Source organism: Corvus hawaiiensis, chromosome 2 (assembly GCF_020740725.1).
Source record: "Corvus hawaiiensis isolate bCorHaw1 chromosome 2, bCorHaw1.pri.cur, whole genome shotgun sequence".
Classification (NCBI taxonomy): domain Eukaryota; kingdom Metazoa; phylum Chordata; class Aves; order Passeriformes; family Corvidae; genus Corvus; species Corvus hawaiiensis.
Genome location: NC_063214.1, coordinates 49,715,655 through 49,734,734, shown reverse-complemented (window position 1 = coordinate 49,734,734; position 19,080 = coordinate 49,715,655). Strand labels below are relative to the sequence as shown.

General features: G+C 41.6%; 1 protein-coding gene across 6 annotated transcripts in view; it reads left to right on the top strand.

The window, feature by feature from the left end:
- SPATA13 (spermatogenesis associated 13) overlaps nucleotides 1–19,080 on the top strand; it is a 146,832-nt gene that overhangs the window by 123,441 nt on the left and 4,311 nt on the right. For 5 of the 6 annotated variants that reach the window (XM_048294899.1, XM_048294902.1, XM_048294901.1 and 2 more), the window contains 8 exons: nucleotides 5,686–5,822; nucleotides 6,399–6,578; nucleotides 7,633–7,818; nucleotides 9,844–10,023; nucleotides 10,661–10,893; nucleotides 13,307–13,436; nucleotides 13,999–14,371; nucleotides 18,082–18,156. In XM_048294899.1, coding sequence (XP_048150856.1) covers nucleotides 5,686–5,822; nucleotides 6,399–6,578; nucleotides 7,633–7,818; nucleotides 9,844–10,023; nucleotides 10,661–10,893; nucleotides 13,307–13,436; nucleotides 13,999–14,371; nucleotides 18,082–18,156 — 1,494 coding nt within the window. Of the gene's footprint in view, nucleotides 1–3,097; nucleotides 3,333–5,685; nucleotides 5,823–6,398; nucleotides 6,579–7,632; nucleotides 7,819–9,843; nucleotides 10,024–10,660; nucleotides 10,894–13,306; nucleotides 13,437–13,998; nucleotides 14,372–18,081; nucleotides 18,157–19,080 lie in introns of those variants that run through there. The other variant, XM_048294905.1, reaches the window with a different exon arrangement.

Genomic DNA, 19,080 nt, shown 5'->3' with positions numbered 1-19,080 from the left:
TTAGTTACTTGCTAAAGCCTAATATGTTGCATGCCTTCTTACAGCAATGGCAGATAAAAGTGGAGGTGTAAATTTTTAGAAAAACATATGTTAGAAGACAGGGAATCTGTAGGAAACAGTAAGAATCAGACAACACAAGGGAAAATTCCCTTGAGACTTACATTGCTACTCTTGCACTTAAAGGGTTACAAGTTTTAAATTATATTAAACAGATTGCCAGTTTGTCACTGCAGAGCAATTTTCTTAAAAACTAACCCATCTTTTTTGCATATTTTTGTGTGGGACTGGAAGCTGTCCTGTGTGGAGCACAGCTCAGGAATGACTCAGGAAAGTGGTTGGTTTTCTTAAGGAGAGAGCTCATGAGTGGAATCAAGTGTTCAGTGTCTGCATGAATGATGTGGGAAGGGAGGTATAAAATGAAATGGTAATTCTTGCTGGTGTGCTTAATTATTCACTGTACTAGAAGTGAGACACGAGGTACTGCACTGGCACCAGGCGTTGGTAAAGGCAAGGTAACGCATGTGGAGGAGGAAAAGAGCCTAATGTGCTTGCAGAAGAATGGACTTTGAACTGGATATTGTCATTCAGGAAGAGATCTTGCAATCTTAACAGAGATTTAAAGAGTCAATGCAGTACTTAGTAACAGTCAAAACAGTAAATAAAAGGGCAGGAGTTGAAATGAATAGAGAACAAAACAGAGGGCCCAGTTGTGCCACTGGTGTGTGTGGGGGCTATCTCCCTGTTCCTTTCATCCCAAAAGGCATTTTTTACAAGGAATGATACAGAGAAAAGCAGAAGGACAAGAAAATAGAGTCAGTATGTGTCTCTGGGAGGAGTGATTAATGTGGCTTGGGCTCTGCAACATGGAAAAAAGGACAATAGGAGAATAAAAATCTGTTTGGCATAGGAAAAATGAACAGATAATAGTTATTGTTTCCAATAATTTAAGAACTAAAGGCCACCAAATGAAATCACCAGAGAGCAAGCTCAAAATAAAAGATAGTTTTCACACTCTATAAAATTAAACTATAAAACTAATTGCTACACATTATATTTCACATCCCAGCAGTTTAAAAAAATTCCGAAAGTGGTTTGAAAAATCCAGTTCATTAAACACAAAGATATAATTTCTGCCCCAGGAGGGATCTGACTGATCTGCAGATAACCGGAATTCAGAAAAGTACATCAGAAAAATGTCATCACATGCCTCATCTATTTTTGTGTTCCTCCCTGGGCATCCTCTACTGGCTGCTGATAGAGAAGTGGATGGCGGTGACGTGTGGTCTGCCCCAGGATGGAGGGTTCTGTGACACCGGAGTGTATCTAGAACTAAATTTTCTTGAGGCAGATAAAGTAGATTTTAGTATTTTAGTGAGTGCTACCCACAGCCTTTTCAGAATGCCCTGTGCAGTGGCTAAGCCAGCTCAGCATGCATTTGGACAAGGTCACAGTGAACTGCCACTACAAAGGACAGCCTGCGCCTCCTCCTGTCCCCGGCTGATCTACAAGGCAATGAACCCACCACCACTTCACCCCAAATGAGTACTTCTGTGGTGGTTCAGTTTGTGGCTGCACAGTTGCCACATGTGCCCATGCAAAGGAGGGACAGCAGAGCCCCCTCCATCCCAGCAGCATCCCACAGTGGCATTAGGTTAGTCATTGGGCAAAAGCACACAGTCTGTTCCTTTCTGCAAAAATCAGACCAAAAGATTTTTGGGTTGTTTTTCGGAGGTTGTTTTTAAAGTGTCTTGTGAAAGAGCTGTATGGGGTTTGATCTGGTTTTCCTTTGGCAGTTGAACTGTTTTTCCCTGGTGGGCAGGGTTTTAACATGGCAAAGAGCTTGTGCTCTGGCTGATCAAAAGTGTGAAGTTTTCACTTGCAGGTGCCAGGATCATCAGCACTTCAGCGTCATCAGTGTCACTTCTGTTTGCCGGCTTGTTTTTTTTTAATGGCTTATGCCAACAAAAATGCTGTCTGTGAAGATCTTTTGTAGTAGCTTGTTTTTATTCTGCTATCCAACTAGAGCCCTTGCAGCAAGAAATAATAGGGAAGTTTAAGAGATTCAGAAGCTAATTTCTGTCAGTCTCCCATGCAGTGCAGCACAAACAGGATTTTTGCAGGAAGGTGGCATTAATATTGCAAGGCGATGTTTGGCCTTTCCTTCTCTGTCTGAGGCAGCGCTGGAGAAAACCATGTGATTTCAGTGGGTGTTGAGAAGTTGCTGTGTGCAGAAATGCCTCCAGGGTTTTCTGAACACATCCCTGGAGAAGGCAGTCCCCAGTCACAGGACAGGCTCAGATGAGCAACAGTTTGCAGGTAAAGAAGAAGCCATAAAGTTTATGGGGCTTTCCAAACAGTTAGCATAGTGCTGTGTGCAGACATAGGTTGCAGCAGGCTGTGCACTCTCCTGATGAGAGCAGCTCCTGCCTTTGCTTCCAGTGCATGGACTGATCCAGCTTCACTGTGGGAGGACAGATGCAGGGGTGGTGAATGCTGGGCCATGAATGAGGTTGTGCTCTGGTTGGGTCGGACCCAGAGAAAGATGGGTGGTTTGAGTGCTTTGCTGCTTCATTCCCTATTTCATGGAGCAGCTGGATTAAGTTTGTAGTTTCAGTGAGAAAATATCTCCCTCTGCCCCTCTTTTCCTGGGAGCAGTCTGCTGCAGCCTTAACACTTGTGCTGCTTGTGCCCTAAATAATGATACAGCATTTGCCTGTGAAGCAAGAGAAATTGTGCAAAAAATACCTTAGTTGTTTAATTCTACTGGAATTTTAGCTGGTAGAGTATGACAAAGATGGACCGATACTCTGAACAGTGTTGTAATAAAAGGAACTCCCAGCTCCCATCCGAATAGTCTCTCCCTCTGGATTGCAGTCATTTGAATATAGATTGAAATCGCATTTAGCTGCTTTAATGAAAAACAAATGCACTCCCTGGCTTGCTCTGTTCATGATGTTCAGGCTCTGTGGGAACGGTCTGGGCGGCTACAGGCTCAGCACAGCCAGGGCCAGGCAGCTAGGTTTTTGTTTCTTTTCTGGAACTTCCTCCCTAAGGGCACCCCATGATGTCAGAGAGCCAGGAGCTCGCGGCAGCCAGGCTGAGCGGCTGAGTGTGCTGCTGGCAGTTCCCAGCTGGGCTCGGCCTCGGAGGCACCGCCGGGAGCTGAAGGCAGTGAACAGGCTGTTCCTCCGAGCTGTGGGTAGCTCAGAGCCTTTTGTGATCCTCCACCAGCCCTGTAGGACTGAGCATCATCACCTGTTAGAGGTCTGACGGCAGCATGGTAGCCAGGGGGGCAATGGCACGTTTTTGGAGTCTGGAGAGCCTTCAGATGGGTACGTGTGAGTAGAACATGCTCGCTCTTGCTTTTTTCATGGTGTTTTCTGATTGAACTGATAAATGGTGGAAGCCTGACTCTGATGACACTTACTCTGTGTCATCCATGGGAACTTGCAGTACTGGTGAAAAGCTGCTGGGAGGTCTGCATCAGTCCCAGGCTGTCTTTTAAGTTTTTTGCATCCCGTTGGTGCAACCGGGAAAGCACACCCCTCCCTCTGGTATTTCTGTCTGTATACAGTAGAGGAAAAGATGCAGAATGCAAGTGACTGATTTCACTTGATTCTACCTTACAAAGTCAATGTAAGCTTGTTGATTTGGTACAGAGTAACAAACAGCTTTCTGTCCCAAAATGGTAGTTATTTTTTGCCTGGATCCATATGAATTAGGTAATTTTGATGTGCCATTATTACTGGAACAACCCCACAGGCAGTCCAGATAGTACAGTGGAAATGTATAAAGGATCACTGGGATTAATTTTTTGGATGTTGCTTTATAAGATAAAAATTGATTTAATGAAATATTTATTTGCAGATTTTTTTTAATAAAGCATTTTCAGTAAGTTTCGCAAGATATATTTTAAAAGTTTGTCAGTGCTCAGATTAATGAGTTTGTAGGGAAAAAAAAACTTGATTTTTTAAATAGGGGTTCTGCATCCTCCGTTCTTAGGCAGATTATACCATTAGTGTGAATGTGTATTTAAAATGCTAGGGAGTAGAACAGAATGGTCAAATAGCCATGTTCTGTTGTATCAAGATTATGCCATACTTTTCCATTTTTAGTGGAAAGAAAAATCTTGCAAGTTTTTTAGTGAGTCTGTGTGGTGATCTGCTTTGATCTCTCTGGCAAATTAATGCTCAGATGAGTGAAGATGCTAGTGATGGTATGCATGCCCTGAGGAGGAGATTGCAGTATTTCTCCCTATAAGGTAAATAGCAGATGGCAGCAGAGTGCCTGGTGGCAGTGGGTGCATGGAATAAAGCCAGGAGTTCTGCCTTTGTGACTCTTACCCATCCGGAGCCCAGAGCTCAGCAGACAGGCAGTACCCAGGTTTGAAGCAGAGTAGAGAAGAGACAGCATCAGGGTCCTGCTGCTCAGCCTTGCTGCTTGTTGGAGTTGGCAGGTTCAATAATTCTGCTTAAAGGTCCCTTCCCAGGCACTCAGGAATAAGAGCTGCTTTGTTGAGTATGTGGCAGCTTAGCTGGATCACACTAACCTTAAGTAGAGTTCAGTGCTAGCAGCCTATTTTGAATTTTATTTTTAATGCCTTTTTGAGCATTGTATGATCTTCAGACTCTCTAGTTCACAGCTTGGGCTTGCCATAGGAATAAATCTTTAGGAATAAATTAACAAGGACCAGAGAGTGCACTCAGACACGGAGCGACTGGTCATGAATGCTTCTTGATCCCGGGTGGTTCGAACATTACAGGCAAACCCACTTGGACAGGGTCCAGCACTGAGCAGTGTGGGTGTCAGTCAGGCAGTCAGACTTGTTCCTGAGGTCAGCCCCCAGTTCTCTTCCTCTGCCAGTGCGGAGGTGATCGCCAAAGGGATCTGTCACCCAGTGCTGTACCCCAAATGGTTTTACAGCTTTATACAGTAACTGTTTCTCCTGGCTTATGTGGCTGTGTAGTAAGATGAAGCCCATTTTAGTCCTGGCCTCTCTTTCTATACAAAGCTGCCTCTTCGGCCAGAAAATGTACAGTTGTTAAACCAAGACATTTTTGTCATTTGGGACAATTAGAACAGGTTTTTTGTAAGGCCATTCCACTGTGCCCAGTCTGGACTCCCTTGAGCCTTGCTGCTGCCAGAGCCTCTCCAGTGCATGGGAGAGGTGGCAGCAGCTGGCGCAGAGCTGGGGCTGCACACGGGCTGCCCACCCCTCTTGTGGGTGGTTGGGCACGGAACCACTGGGTCTTTATGTTCCCGCAGGGGATGTGACCGTGTGGGGGCACCCAGCCTGGGGGTGGCAGTGTCCTCACTGACTGCTGGGGGCTGCTGAAGCTTTCTCATCTGCCACCTGGGAAATGGCCTCAGGGCCCTCCCTTCTGATACAGGTCATTTGAGGTTTCCTCTGGTAAAAAATAAGTAAGGCATTGTTGTAGTTCTGGTTTTTTGCATACAAAAGTTTCTGAGTTTTATCAGGTGCTAAATGAGAAAATTCTGAGGAAGAGTAAAACATACTTAATGACACAAAGGTGGTTTTCCTGAGAGCTATGCTGCCCTCCTCTTCTGCTGCTATTGTTTTATTCGTGACAACAAAGGCAATTTCTCAGCAATTCCTCTTGCATTGTTGTTTTTCTTTGAATCATAAAAATGATGAAGCAAACAGCTGTTGCACTTTTGTTTTAGTTGCTGCAGATGGTGCGACTGAATCTTCAGCCTTAGTGGATGACAATGGCAGTGAGGAAGATTACAGCTACGAGGAGCTCTGCCAAGCTGCTCCCAGGTACCTGCAGCCCGGAGGGGAACAGCTAGCAATTAATGAGGTAATGTCCGGGGCTTTGCATCGCTGGAATGATGGGATAGGGAGGGCAGGGACAGGGATGGGGGATGTGGAGGGATGTTTTCTACAGGTCTGAGATCTCATGGTCATAAAAAATTCAATGGCAGTAGCTAGTTTCTTTGGGAAGCAGTTTTGTTTGTTCAGTGGTAAATACCTTCTTGTGGGTAAACTTGCTTTTGTACGCTCTTTTATTAACATTGTCGTGGTTATTGCAGTTTTTCAGTAGACTGTGATTCCATCTTATAACATCTCCTAGTGTTTCCTCCAGTATAGGAAGGGAGTGGGGGAAAGGGGACTGCTTGAGTGGATTTAATTTTCCCCCTGGGTTTTAAACCATCACAGACTGTAACTGTTACCCTCTGTAACTGCTCTGGAGCAGGATTCTAATTGTTTTCACTAATGAGTATATGCATACATTTCTGATAATCTTAAATTTTAGTTTTATCCTGTAACAGCAGGAGTAGTAGGCACTCTAGTGAGCTATTTTGATCTCTGTTGTTTATAAACACTTCCTGGTTTATCTTCTGTCCTTCACAATCTCATTTTCTTCCTATCTTAGCTGATAAGTGACGGCACCGTCGTCTATGCAGAGGCTCTCTGGGACCATGTCACTATGGATGATCAAGAGCTGGGCTTCAAAGCTGGAGATGTCATTAGAGTTCTAGAAGCTTCCAACAAAGACTGGTGGTGGGGAAGAAATGAGGACAAGGAAGCCTGGTTTCCAGCTAGCTTTGTCAGGGTGAGTAACTCTTCTGCTTCCTGCTTTTGCACCATTGCAAGATTCCTAGCAGAGTGCAACAGTTGTCATGGCATTACATTTCATACCTGATCCTCAGCATGTTTATAGCTGAACATCAGCCGTGTAACCCCTAATGAGTTTACAAGGAAAAAAGCACCAGGGAATCACACCCTAAGATCCCTTAGCTCCTCTGACAACTTCTACTCTGTCTTCTTCCTTTGTTTGGTCCCTTCGTAACCGAAGGAATTTCTCAAGCAGAGATTACAAGAGCAGCAAGCTCAACCAGAAGTCATGAGTGTATACAGAGAGGACACAACAGTTCTCCTAAGGGGTTGGGGAGAGCTATGCTGCAGGGATTTCTTGGTAAAATAGGGTTTAATTTATTATCAATGACATAGTGTAGAAATCTGGTTCACAGTCTGAACTCCGCAATCAGAGCTCACCCAGATTAATGACAGTATAACTCTCAGATGGTATAAAATTGAAGTATATTTTAGAAAGTAATTTGAACTATCTTTTGAGAACCTGTAGTGAAGCTTGGGCCACACTGCATGAAGTACTGTGTACACAAAGTGCAGCAGTGGTTCCTCTCTTTCCCTTTCCTAGATCTCTAGACAACATGGGCGATCAGAAGTTAAAAAATGAGGTGCTGCTATCCACATCATACAGATGAGGTAGAGGGAAACTGTTTAAAAGTGGTTGAGTGTCTACTTTTGTAAGTTTTACCCCTATGCTAACTTGGCCAAACACATCAACTATTAGTAAGGGTCAGAAATAAGCTTAACTCTGAAAAGCATGTGGATAGCACAACATGGTCTCTCTCAAATACTGTGAGTAGAAAGCCATGTATTTAACCAGACAGAAATCTCAACTTTATTTGAATGTGCAGTGAATACAGTGAGATAAATCCTGTTGTGAAACCCCCTCTATAAGGTGAAAATGGGAACATTTCTGTATCCACTCTTCTCTTAAGTATAAGAAGTTTGTAAGAGTTTTACCACATATTGTAAAACTTTCTGCTTCACTCTAATTGCTTTGTTTGTTCTGGCTGCAGCTGCGAGTTAATCAGGAAGAAGTGCCAGAAAATTGTAGTAATATCCAGGACGAAGAACAAGATTCAGATATTAGCAAGCATCGCCAGAAAATAGCTGAAAACAGGGATCAGATGAGAACGAACGTTATACAGGAAATTATGAAAACAGAACGAGTCTATATCAAGCATCTCAAGGACATCTGTGAGGTACATGCTTTAACCTGAGGACGTTCTGCTGACCTAACGGGAGCAAATCATTCCATATAATTTGAGACCCACAGTGGTTTCTCACATCAAAATACTCCCAATTGCACTTCTGAGGCTGTCAGTCAAATCCTTCTTGTTTCCTCTTACGGCTTTCCTCTCTGATGACTGCCATGAGCCATTGCTTCCTTTCTTTTAAAAAAACTTCCATTTTTGACAGCGAAGAAGTGCCTCTCTGACTGCTATTTCCATTATAAATGAGAGAAGGAAGTCCAGTTTATTTAGAGCTTTTTACCACTTTATATAGAAAACTCTGAGTAACTATAATAAAATAATTTACAGTTCAGTGGTAAAACCTCTTGGAAGTAACTTGGAAAGAGTATTTGCTGAGTGGTTTTTTTTCCTGTTTTTTTGAGTGAGGAGATTTTTACTGGATGCTTAGAAGGTATGAAGAAATCTAAAGGTGTTTTAAATCTACCTTGCTTGTTTGAACCATAAAATGGAGGTGATTTTCTGCTATTTTTCTCAATATTTGTTAGAGGCTCACACTTGGGCAGGAAGCTTCTTAATACTTTTCACTGAAGTTTGCCTCTTTTGACGTAGGTTGTGATGCATTTGACCTGTATTTGATCTGTCTTTGTGGTTTGCATCTGGAATGGTGCTAAGCAACCTACAAAAATATTCTTTGTACCCTTGGTTTGCTAAGTCTGTCCTTGTATTTGTCATTCTGTCCACCACTTACCATTAGATTATTTCATGCATAGCAAAGTAGACAAGGCAACAGTGGGTTTTGAATTTTATTTTTCCTTTCATTTTTAGGTCAAAAAATTGGTTACTAGTTGGCTTATTTTAAAGCATTAAATGTAAATTTTGTCATTTCTATTCATTATTTACTTAAGCTAGAAAGATAGATTGTGTGCATGAAAGGTCAGGGAAGAATTTGTACACTCAGCTATGTTGCTCCCATGGTTAGCTGAGTTCTAGGACATGACTCTCCTATTTTACTGACCTGTTCAGACTTAGACAGATATTAATTAATCAATTTTTTCTAATACGTGTATTCTATACCTCTTTTTTAAAATCTGGCAAGCCTCTGAGTTTAGTATAAGAGAGCAAGCACACATTTTCCAAGAAGAGAAGCAATGTGCCATGTGCAACATACAGGGTAGAGATGGTCTGCTGTCCTCGGTGTGAATCTGTAGGGTGGTGCCAAGTAGGACTTAAGGCTGAAAATACACTCGAGTTAAGACTAAGCCAGAAAAGCTACACAGATAGTAATCCAAATTTGCAAGCTCAGCCCTAGAATGAATCACTAAGGCTGATTGTAGCCAGGATCATGAAGCTGGAGTATAAACCATAAAACATGTTTTACATTCAAGAAGTGTCTGCAGTCCACATTACAGGAGCCACACAGGAATTAGCTTTCCTTGTTGGTACAGTAGGAAGTGCGGTAGCTGGCTTGCAGTGTAGCCACTGCCCAGCTCTCAGAGCAGATGGCTGTGGAGGAGACAGGAATATTCATAACAGGGCCAGCAATAGTCAGTGTTGCTTCCTGGTGAACCTCACCAGAGCAACTGCAAGGCTATTTCAGCTGTCTGCTCCAAGAGCTGTTCAGGGGAGACCTACCTGACAGCAGCCGAATCGAGGAGCCTGGCAGGTAGCCCCTGTCATATCAGTTAACTTTTGCACTCCCTGAACCCTGGTGCCATAACTGCTGTGAGACTGTGGGCACAGCAGCTATTCCTGGAGGTTCAATCCCTGCATTGTATTTGTAACAGGGAGATGTGAGTGGGCTTTACACTCGGGAGGTTCCCTGGTTCATTTGGGGTACCCGGAGACAGGAGCTGGACCCCAAGAATCCATGTGTGGACATCTCAGATGCAAATCTGAACTTGTGCTTTGGTGTGTGGCTGGGAAACCACTCCCCTGCCTGTAGAGCACAGGGGTCCTGCCAGCTCAAATGATTTTGTTCAGGGTAGGACCTGTCTCACATCCTCAGACTAAGGAGTGTTTTTTATTTCATTTCAGGGTTACATTCGGCAGTGTCGCAAACATACAGGAATGTTCACTACATCTCAGTTAAGCACCATTTTTGGAAATATTGAAGATATTTACAAGTTCCAAAGGAAGTTTCTGAAGGATCTTGAGAAACAGTACAACAAAGAGGAGCCTCATCTAAGTGAAATAGGGTCATGTTTTCTTCAACACGTAGGTTGAAAAAGTTGCTTTTATTTATGAAATTAACAAAATATCATAGTAAAAAGCCAAGTTACCATATTAGGAGGGGATTTTAGTAACAAGTGCTTCTTAAATACTAAACTTGGCAGCATTTTAGAATGTGAAGTAACTTGCAATTAAATAAATAAATATTTGGTTTAGATTTGCCCTCATCTTTAGCAATCATGTAATTTTGTGAACAGTTTTAAGTTTCCTTGTCAAAACTGTAATGATCACAGATGAGCTGGATTATTTGCAGTGATCTCATATTCAGCATGCAAAAACTTCATAAAGATGTAAAGGAAATTAGGTAGTGGGGAAATAGACTGTGAGTTCTTGATAGACACTTGCTAAACCAATAGCAGTCTTCCCAAAGAAAAATACTTCTTAAAGTGGGTTTGATTATCCTGACTCAACAGAGACCTTTATTTCTGTGTTCTGACAAAGAAAGTACATAGTTTTGACAGCTACAGAGTAGATCTCTGCATACTTTCAAGGCTGATCAGCCTAGAAGCAGTATAGAAAAGGGATTACGTAATCTAATTCTATATCGTAGATGTTACAAAAATAGCTTTTCTCCTTTATAGACAAATACTGTAGTAAAGCTGTAACTTCCTTTTTTTTATAGCAAGAAGGCTTTGCTATTTATTCAGAGTATTGTAACAATCATCCCAGTGCCTGCATTGAACTCTCCAAACTAATGAAGCAGGGCAAATACCGCCACTTCTTTGAGGCCTGTCGCTTGCTTCAGCAGATGATTGACATTGCCATCGATGGTTTTCTGCTCACGCCTGTTCAGAAAATCTGCAAATATCCTCTACAGCTTGCAGAATTGCTCAAATACACCACTCAGGAGCACAGGTAAGAGACCTCAAATAACAAATTCTGTAACAGTAGTAGCACCCAATTACTCAAGTTTTCTGGGTGACACAGCATTGAAGTTTTTGAGATCAGGAGCAAAACTGCCGTGGGCCACGATAGAAAGGGCATCTTGGAACCATCACAGACAGTAACAAAAACAGTATCTGAAAATGCAGCACGAGGGACTGAGAGGATGCAGACACAGTGAGGAGTAAGTCGAAGAGGGAGAAGGAAAATATGGCAGTACTGAAATAGGATGCAGGGAGGTATGTGTAATTCAGAGTGAAAAAAAGGCTGATGTGTCAAAGAAATCAAAGAGAAGGAAATCCGAAGAAGAGGGGAGGACTCATAAAAGTTGTGGATGTAAGAAAAAGTAAAGAGTGCCTTAGAAAGAAACACAACCTGAGCAAGTTCGGAGGTAATTTTTTTTAGAAACTTAGTAGTAGTAAACATTGCCTTAGTTTGCAGTAAAGTCCAGATATTAGATTTTCCGTTTGCATAAATAAAAACCGAAGTTGCAGATTATTAGTCTTCCTGGTATACCCCTGCACTGATTAAATCTTTGACTAAATTAAGATTTTATCTATAAGTGTTTCTCTTTTTACCTTGTATAATTGCAAGAAAACTATTCCGTTGTGAGCCCTGTGCTCCAAGTCCAAATGAAGCCTGAGGCAGTGCTTCCTTGGCCAAAGTCAGTACTTTAACCATGAGACAACTCTCCTTGGAGACTACTAGATTTTTGCCAGGAGCAAAATACAAGGTGTGCGAAGTACTGACATTTAGATGTGAAATGCCTCTATAGAGTTCTGTGACTACCTGCGAAGTGCTGCAATAACAATTGCTAACAAGAGTCTCTTTTCACTGCTACTAGTTTTAGAAAGGTTATTCTGTGAGCTATTAAACCTGCAGATAAAGTGACAGCGATGTCTTGCCACGTTCCACTCGTAGTACCTGTTTTCCTCTTGTGTGGCACAGCATCCAGAGATGCCTTCAAGCACAGAGAGGTGCCCACTGTGCAGGGATGCTCGCAAACAAGCAGACCTGCACCCGCACGGAGACTTGGGAAAGCTCCAGCCAGCTGGGGGTTTTTGGTAGCATTTTGTTTTAATGAAAAAAATGAAGATCCAATATACACAGCCTGCTGTGAAGGCCACAGGTTATGTAGCAAGTGTGGAATAAATACCAACAGAGAAAAAAGGAACTGAGATAAGGAAGGGCAAGTGTAGCAGTATGGATATCATGTGGTCACCCTGTGGGCCGTCTCCCTGATGTTAGTAGGATCCTGTTACTGTTAATCTCACTTTTTGTATTCAGTGTGGCAGAGTAGAGTTTCCACAGATATAAATAAAGAGAGGAGAGAATGCACACATTCAGAAGGGAAGCGCATCCACCAGCAGCAGCCAATGAAAATTGGAACTGAGACAGAAGCAGATTAAAAGGACAGCAAGGCCAACTCCTTGGCAGGATTTATTTCTGGTTCATGCTGTTTTCTGCCTCTGGCTCCCTTTTCTGAGAGAGGCATTCTGATAAAAGAGGAAAAGCAGTTGCTCTGCTGGGACTACTAGGGCAAGAAATATGTCTCTTCTCTTCTCTCTTCTGAGAGACTCCATTTGAGGAAGGTGAAGGAGTGATGGATGCTATTCAGAGGAGAAAAAAAAGCCTGCCTGCAACTTGGGGAGATTCATGGGCATGTTGGGAGCTCAGGAAAGAAGGAGGGGAACAGAGTTTTGGAAGAAGGACAGGGTAATTGGCCTGAGTTGATTGCATTAGTCCCAAAGCAGGAAGAGGAAGGTGGCCATCATGCCTCTCACACATTTGTCCCATGGAAACAGGATGCTTTCTTCATATTGTCTCCTTTAATTCCTCTCTCTGGTGCCCCTGTTCTTGTGTTCCTCTCTCACCCTGTTGGGGGCTGCTTTCGGTTTTTTTTCCTGTCCACCTAGCATGCCCCATTTGTGTTCATTGACCCAGGCATTGGAAACAAGAAGGAGAAAATAGAGTTGTTAAACATGATTAAATAAATGCCCTTCCCAAAAAAATCCCACTAAAATCTTGCTTAAAAACACAGTCCTTTGGTGAAATACAGCTATCACTGAGGTCAGTGGGAGTTCTACCATTGTTTTCAGTAGAGACAGTGTTGCAATTCACTAATCTATCTCTTCTGCCTCCTTCCACCAGTCTAATAATTTGCTCCTGGACAAGCCCGGCAGTACAGCAGCACTGAATTGTACAGGCTCCTGTGTGGGGTTTGGGATAGCGGGAATCAGGTTTTTTTTTTTAAGTACCTGAGTAGAAGGATAAGTGGATAATATGGGCTAGTACTGCAAGCACTGTGGTTGCATCATGTCCATGGTTTGTGATTGCATCATGTCCATTGTATAAGTGGTCTTTGAAACGTGCTTACATTTCACAGTGATTATAGCAACATAAAAGCTGCATATGAGGCCATGAAGAACGTGGCATGCCTGATCAACGAGCGAAAACGGAGATTAGAAAGCATAGACAAGATTGCACGTTGGCAAGTCTCTATCGTAGACTGGGAGGTGAGTGTCAGCCTGTGCCTTTCCTGGGCAAAGGTACTGTGTACAATACTTCATGTCCCCTGCAGGATATGTCTTTCTGCGTAGGTGGTTGTTTATGGTGTCTGCTTTTCAAGTGGTCATTGCTCAGTTAAAAGTCCAGTTGCTTCATTTGCAATGTTTCTGTTACTGATTAACCTTGTTTATAGTTCAGGAAGAGAAGCATGTATTGACATGGATGCTTGCCTTTGAGATGAGATGAAAAAATGGATCTTTTAAAAATGCTAGACCTCTTGAATCTCATTTGGAATTTTGGTAGTTGTGTCAGAACGGGAACCTGTTTCACTGACTTAAATGTTTCCCTCTGTTTATCCAGAAATAAAGTAGAGCAGAACCACATTGATGGAATTTACCTCTATGACATTATTTACATTGTGTGACATTTTCAAATCTAGTAATAAAAATACAAGAAAAGTGAGTAAACCTAAGACTTGATTATATAGTGAGACTGGTTAGACACACAGTAAGATCTTAAAATGTTATTTACTTACTACATATCTCTATATCTCTGTATCTTTCTTCCTAGGGACCAGACGTGTTAGCCAGAAGCTCAGAACTGATCCACTCAGGAGAACTGACCAAAATATCAAAACAAGGCAAAAGCCAGCAGAGGACTTTCTTCCTTTTTGACCATCAGCTTGTCTTCTGTAAGAAGGACTTGCTGAGGAGGGACATCTTGTATTACAAGGATCGTATTGACATGGATGAGATGGAAATTGTGGACACTGAAGATGGCAGGGATAAAGACTTCAACATTAATGTCAAGAATGCTTTTAAGATAATAAACAGAACAACAGAAGAGATTCATTTGTTCTGTGCAAAAAAACAGGAGGATAAAAAGAGATGGATGGAGGCGTGTGAAAGTGAAAGGAGAAGAGTTCGAGAAGACAAGGAAATGGGTGAGTGGGACAATTTGCTCTCCAAATAGTGGTTAAAACAAACTTACTTGTGCAGCTCTTTAAGTTTTGTACAGATGTGCACTCTGTCTTGTTGAGCTGGTGTCCCTTTCTTACTTGACATCATGTTTAGCTGTGTGAGTGAAGCCTATTCAGGTGTGTTTGCCCTTTCACTGTGGGCCAAAGGTCCAGGGCAGGTAGCATCACCTATGTGATTCTGGTGCATTATGAAGCAGAATGAGAGATGAGATATGACAAGAGGCAATTCACAAAGACCAATCAATAATAAAAATCCATCTAAACTCCTAGCACTTCTGTATGAACAGTTGGTCAAAAATATCTGTTTGTAAAGGACACTTTTTTACAAAGCCAAGCAGCAGTAATTGTAGATTTATACTGTCTGTGTTGTATAGTAGCACCTCCTGTGTCAGGAGGCCTGTGCAGTAGTTGTATGTTGTCATTAATTACACACCCAGCAATAGCACTACTGGGCAGTGCACAGAGAAATGAAGCCTTGAGTGAGCAGGAAAAAAGATAGTTTTAGACCTGCAGCCTGTGGGACACTCTAAGGACAGTATGTCTTCTGTGTCAATGTATAGCTAGGATTGCTATTTTGGTTTTGCATCGTTTCATGCTTCCTTTAAGATCAGTGACAAAAGCTCCAACAAAATTTCACTGGCAAAACATACGCAAAGAAAGCAGCAACACTAATTTTAAAAAGGAAAACTCTTTCTAGTATTTCTAAAAAGTCATAATAACAATATCAATAACACTCGTGAGGCTAAGGCTTTGGATTGACATCAGGTTAACACTGGAAGTGCAGTGAAGTGGATGGTACAAGTCAGAAATTATTAAAACTTAAACAAGATGCCAAATCTTATATTCCATGTTCATGTAAAGCACGTGGTCAGAATAATAGGAAGACAGGAATAACCCTTACATTACAAATGTAAACCTTCTGATCTTAGTGGCTTTCTCTCATTTGATACTGTTGTAAGTATGACAAAATTAAGGCTTCTTCCATATGTATTTTAGATAGTCCATATGCAGAAGAAAATACTTATAGTTTGCCAATTCATTCTCGATATAAAATCAGTTTGCATTGCACCAAGTGTTGCAATTAATCCCAGTCATCTTGAGTCTAGAGTAGACAATGAAGGAGTCACAGCTAAATTTCCCTCAGACTTTCCAAACCTGACTCTTCTCCAGTGCTGAACATTGCAGTGTGACATTGCAGATGGTGTTGATGGGCACAATGCTGATGGCTTTCACGCCTTGCTCAGTGTGGACCTTGCTCTGTCACCTTGTGCTCATGGGCATGGGAGGTAGCTGCCTTCCCTAATTCACCTAAACAGAACTCTGAAATAGTGGATATTGCAAAAGGGGGAAGGTGATCAGAGGGTAATAGAGCAGTGCTGAGGATCTGATTGTAATTGTCCACACAATGCCCCTTACAACAAAGTTACCAAACGACTCTGCTCCAGTATACAATGAGAACCATAATACAGTGACATGGAAGGAAGTTACTGAGTAAAACACAGCTCCTGCACTTTCGTGAGCAGGACTGAGCTAAAGAAAATAAAAAGGGAACAAGTGAACACTTCTCTTTCCATCCTTTCTAAGAAGAAGCATTCTTGAGCTCTGCACCTCCTCCTGGGTGGTTACTTTATGGAGCACTGGGAGAGTATGTCAAGCAAGTTAAATGCTGTCTGTCAGGAAGCTCCTGAGGCTCTGCCCTGGGCAGCAATAGGTCTCTCTTGGTGTTACCATTCCTCCTAAGTGACACTGCTAACAGAAATACCAAAGCATAAGGAAACTGCAAAGGTCTAGCAGCTACAGCCCTAAACTATTCTGCTGGGACCTCATGAAAATCATATGATAGTCCAGAGAGTAACCATTCAACAGTGGTGGCACTGGCAGTGAGGTTTGTCATAACAGCAGTAACCCTTATTTAGGGTCATGAAGTCCCATGGTGCTGAGTGCAAGGATTGCACAGGAGGCTCCGTTGTGCTTGGTGCAGGCACAGTGCAATATAGTGCAAAAAAAAAACCCCCAGTAAAAAGAGAAACTGTGTGTTTGATAATGGCACATAGGCACATGCAGTATTTTCTGCCCATGTAACATCCAACCTTCTGTGAATTTGCTTTTCAAATGTTGCAACTCACTATTCTGATGTACCTGTTTTGGGACAGGTATGATGAACCAGAAGAAAGATTGAGTTGTAATAGCTAATGTCCATCTGGTCTTGTGAGTCACAGTGGCTTGGATGCTTCTCCATTAACCAGAAGACTGTTTCTTTTCTAAAATTTCTTATTTTTTTGGCATAATTGAACATTTTCTTTAGCCAAAACCAATGGGAAAGTGCCAGTATTCTCAACCTCATGTTAAATTTATCTTGTTGATTTTGTAAGCTATCTTGCTGGACTATACATAAAGCCTGTAATCTGACCACTCAGAGAACAAATAATACTCTTTCAATTCAGAACTTCAAATGGCATTTTACTTCTATTTTCAAAGACACTGGTGTGAGTCATTGTCTCCCAAACCGTATCTAGCTTTTTTTAGCTTTTATGAATATAAGAGAGAAAAGGCCACAGCCAGAAAATCCTTCTCCAAACCACTAAGAGTAACCCTAAGAAAGTGGTCTGATCTCTCTTGATGAAATTGCTTTCATTTTTAAAAATCTGTTTCCTTGTTTCTATAAAGGAAAAAAAAAAATCCTGCAGAATAAAAAACTTCTGCTACCCCAAAATTATGGATGTTTTAAGTTAATACACTGATTTGTAAAAACTTCTTCATAAGTTCAGGATAAAAAAGTAAAGAGATTTTTAAAAGTATAGAGAAGTGAGGGAAGATGCAAAATGGAACCAAAGCAGACACTTCATTCTGGCTTTGAACCACAACTTCTGTGCTCCTTCTGTGCTTATGAGTGAAATGAATGCAGCCGCATGCACAGCATGAAATGAAACAGCATGTGCACCCTGCTGTCACCTTGTGCTAATGTGACATTTCCATATATCTCAACTGTATTGTGTTCTGGGAGAGGACACTGGAGTGCCTGTACCTGGGCTCCAGAAAACACCAGTCTCTGGTGCCACCTTCTAGTAGATGTCTGTCATCTCTGCACTCACCACAGCTCAGTTATACGCCTACCACATGGTAGTAAATAGCATAGGGTTGCCCACGTGCTTCATGTAAGTTACACAAATATGTGAACAGGTGCATGAGAAACCCAAGTGAGGGATCCAGCCCCAGAATGATGCAGCCAAAACCACATCACAGCCTGCTTCAGTGTCTGGCAGATTTTGTGATACTCTCCTCTGAGTGGAGGGAAAGATACCCAGATTTGTACTACTGCAATAGCAGTGACTCCAATTTGTTACCCAGGTTAGCTCAGAGTGAGTGAAAAACAAAAGGATTTTGCATTTGTGATCCATTACTTAGTGACTTGTAGATTTCAGAAATGTTATTGTACACTTTTTTTTTTAAAAAATCTTTTCTTATCTGGACTTACCCATCATTATCCCAGTGTAAAACTCCCTTGAAGTTCATATGACAACATAAAATATACTTCTAAAAACTTCAGGTGTATTACTACTAAGATTTACTAAAAATTGTTTAAAATATAGTTTACTTATTTGTTTTAATTTAATGTAACCAAGTATTAGATACAGTAATTTTGTACTAGTGCCCTAATTTACACTTTGATGTAGGTATGGAAATCTCAGAAAACCAGAAGAAACAAGCCATGCAGAATGCCCGTAAGTCAAGGCAAGGAAAAATGAAAGGTGGGTGTTCAGAATTGCATTACCTTCTTACTGTGTTCCAGTGATCTTTTTGTCAGGAGATAGCACAGTCTGGCTGTGACTGAGTTCTTCAGTCTTCTAAAAACATTTTTTGTGGTTTACATGGAGCCAAATTATTGCCATTAACCTGTATTTTAATATTAAATTCCAATGTCTCTATAAACTGTCTACTAAATCAGCTCCCTGAGCTTCTTCCAAACAGACAAGTCAGTATTCTTTATATTAGAGAAGATGCTCAAGAGGTAAGGCGAGCTGTTCATTTTAGGGTTGTGAGGAACTGCATGCAGAGGTTAAATTAGAAATGAGTGTTACTGATTCCTTCCTTTGCTTTTACGGAAAGAGCTTGTTCTTCTTTACCAGTTCTGTGCCTTCTTTACCCTGTCCTAAAGTTCTTTTTGCAAGCCACATTGTTACATTTTTTCCAATAACAGTCATAATGGCTTCTTCTGGCATCCCTGTAGAAGGAAGGATGGACTAGAAGCTTGTTTATCAGGAAGTGGCTTTTTTATTCATTTCCTCTCTCAGAAAATAATCACAACAGAAACAAATCACAACAGATTTTGTCCTTTTCCATCTTAAAGTCAAACTTGGGCAAATCTTTAGTGTGCTGAGAGAGAAGTGGAACAAGATTTAAGTCTGAGTTTAGGAGCGAAGGAGTTGATGTTTGGTTGTCTTCTGTTCCCTGGGATTAATATTCTTAAAGCATCTTCTCTTTATCAATCACTAGATAACCCATAGAACCTGTCTGGATGTTCAGGGAAGTGGCTAAAGTTTGTGATTAGGTGATTTTGTTCAGAATGCACAAAACTCAAAGTCTTAAGAACATTAACCCATAAAAATATATTCCAAATGAAAGAAACAACATTTTTGTTGGTAGCAGTATTTTACCCAACCTTACTCTGAGAG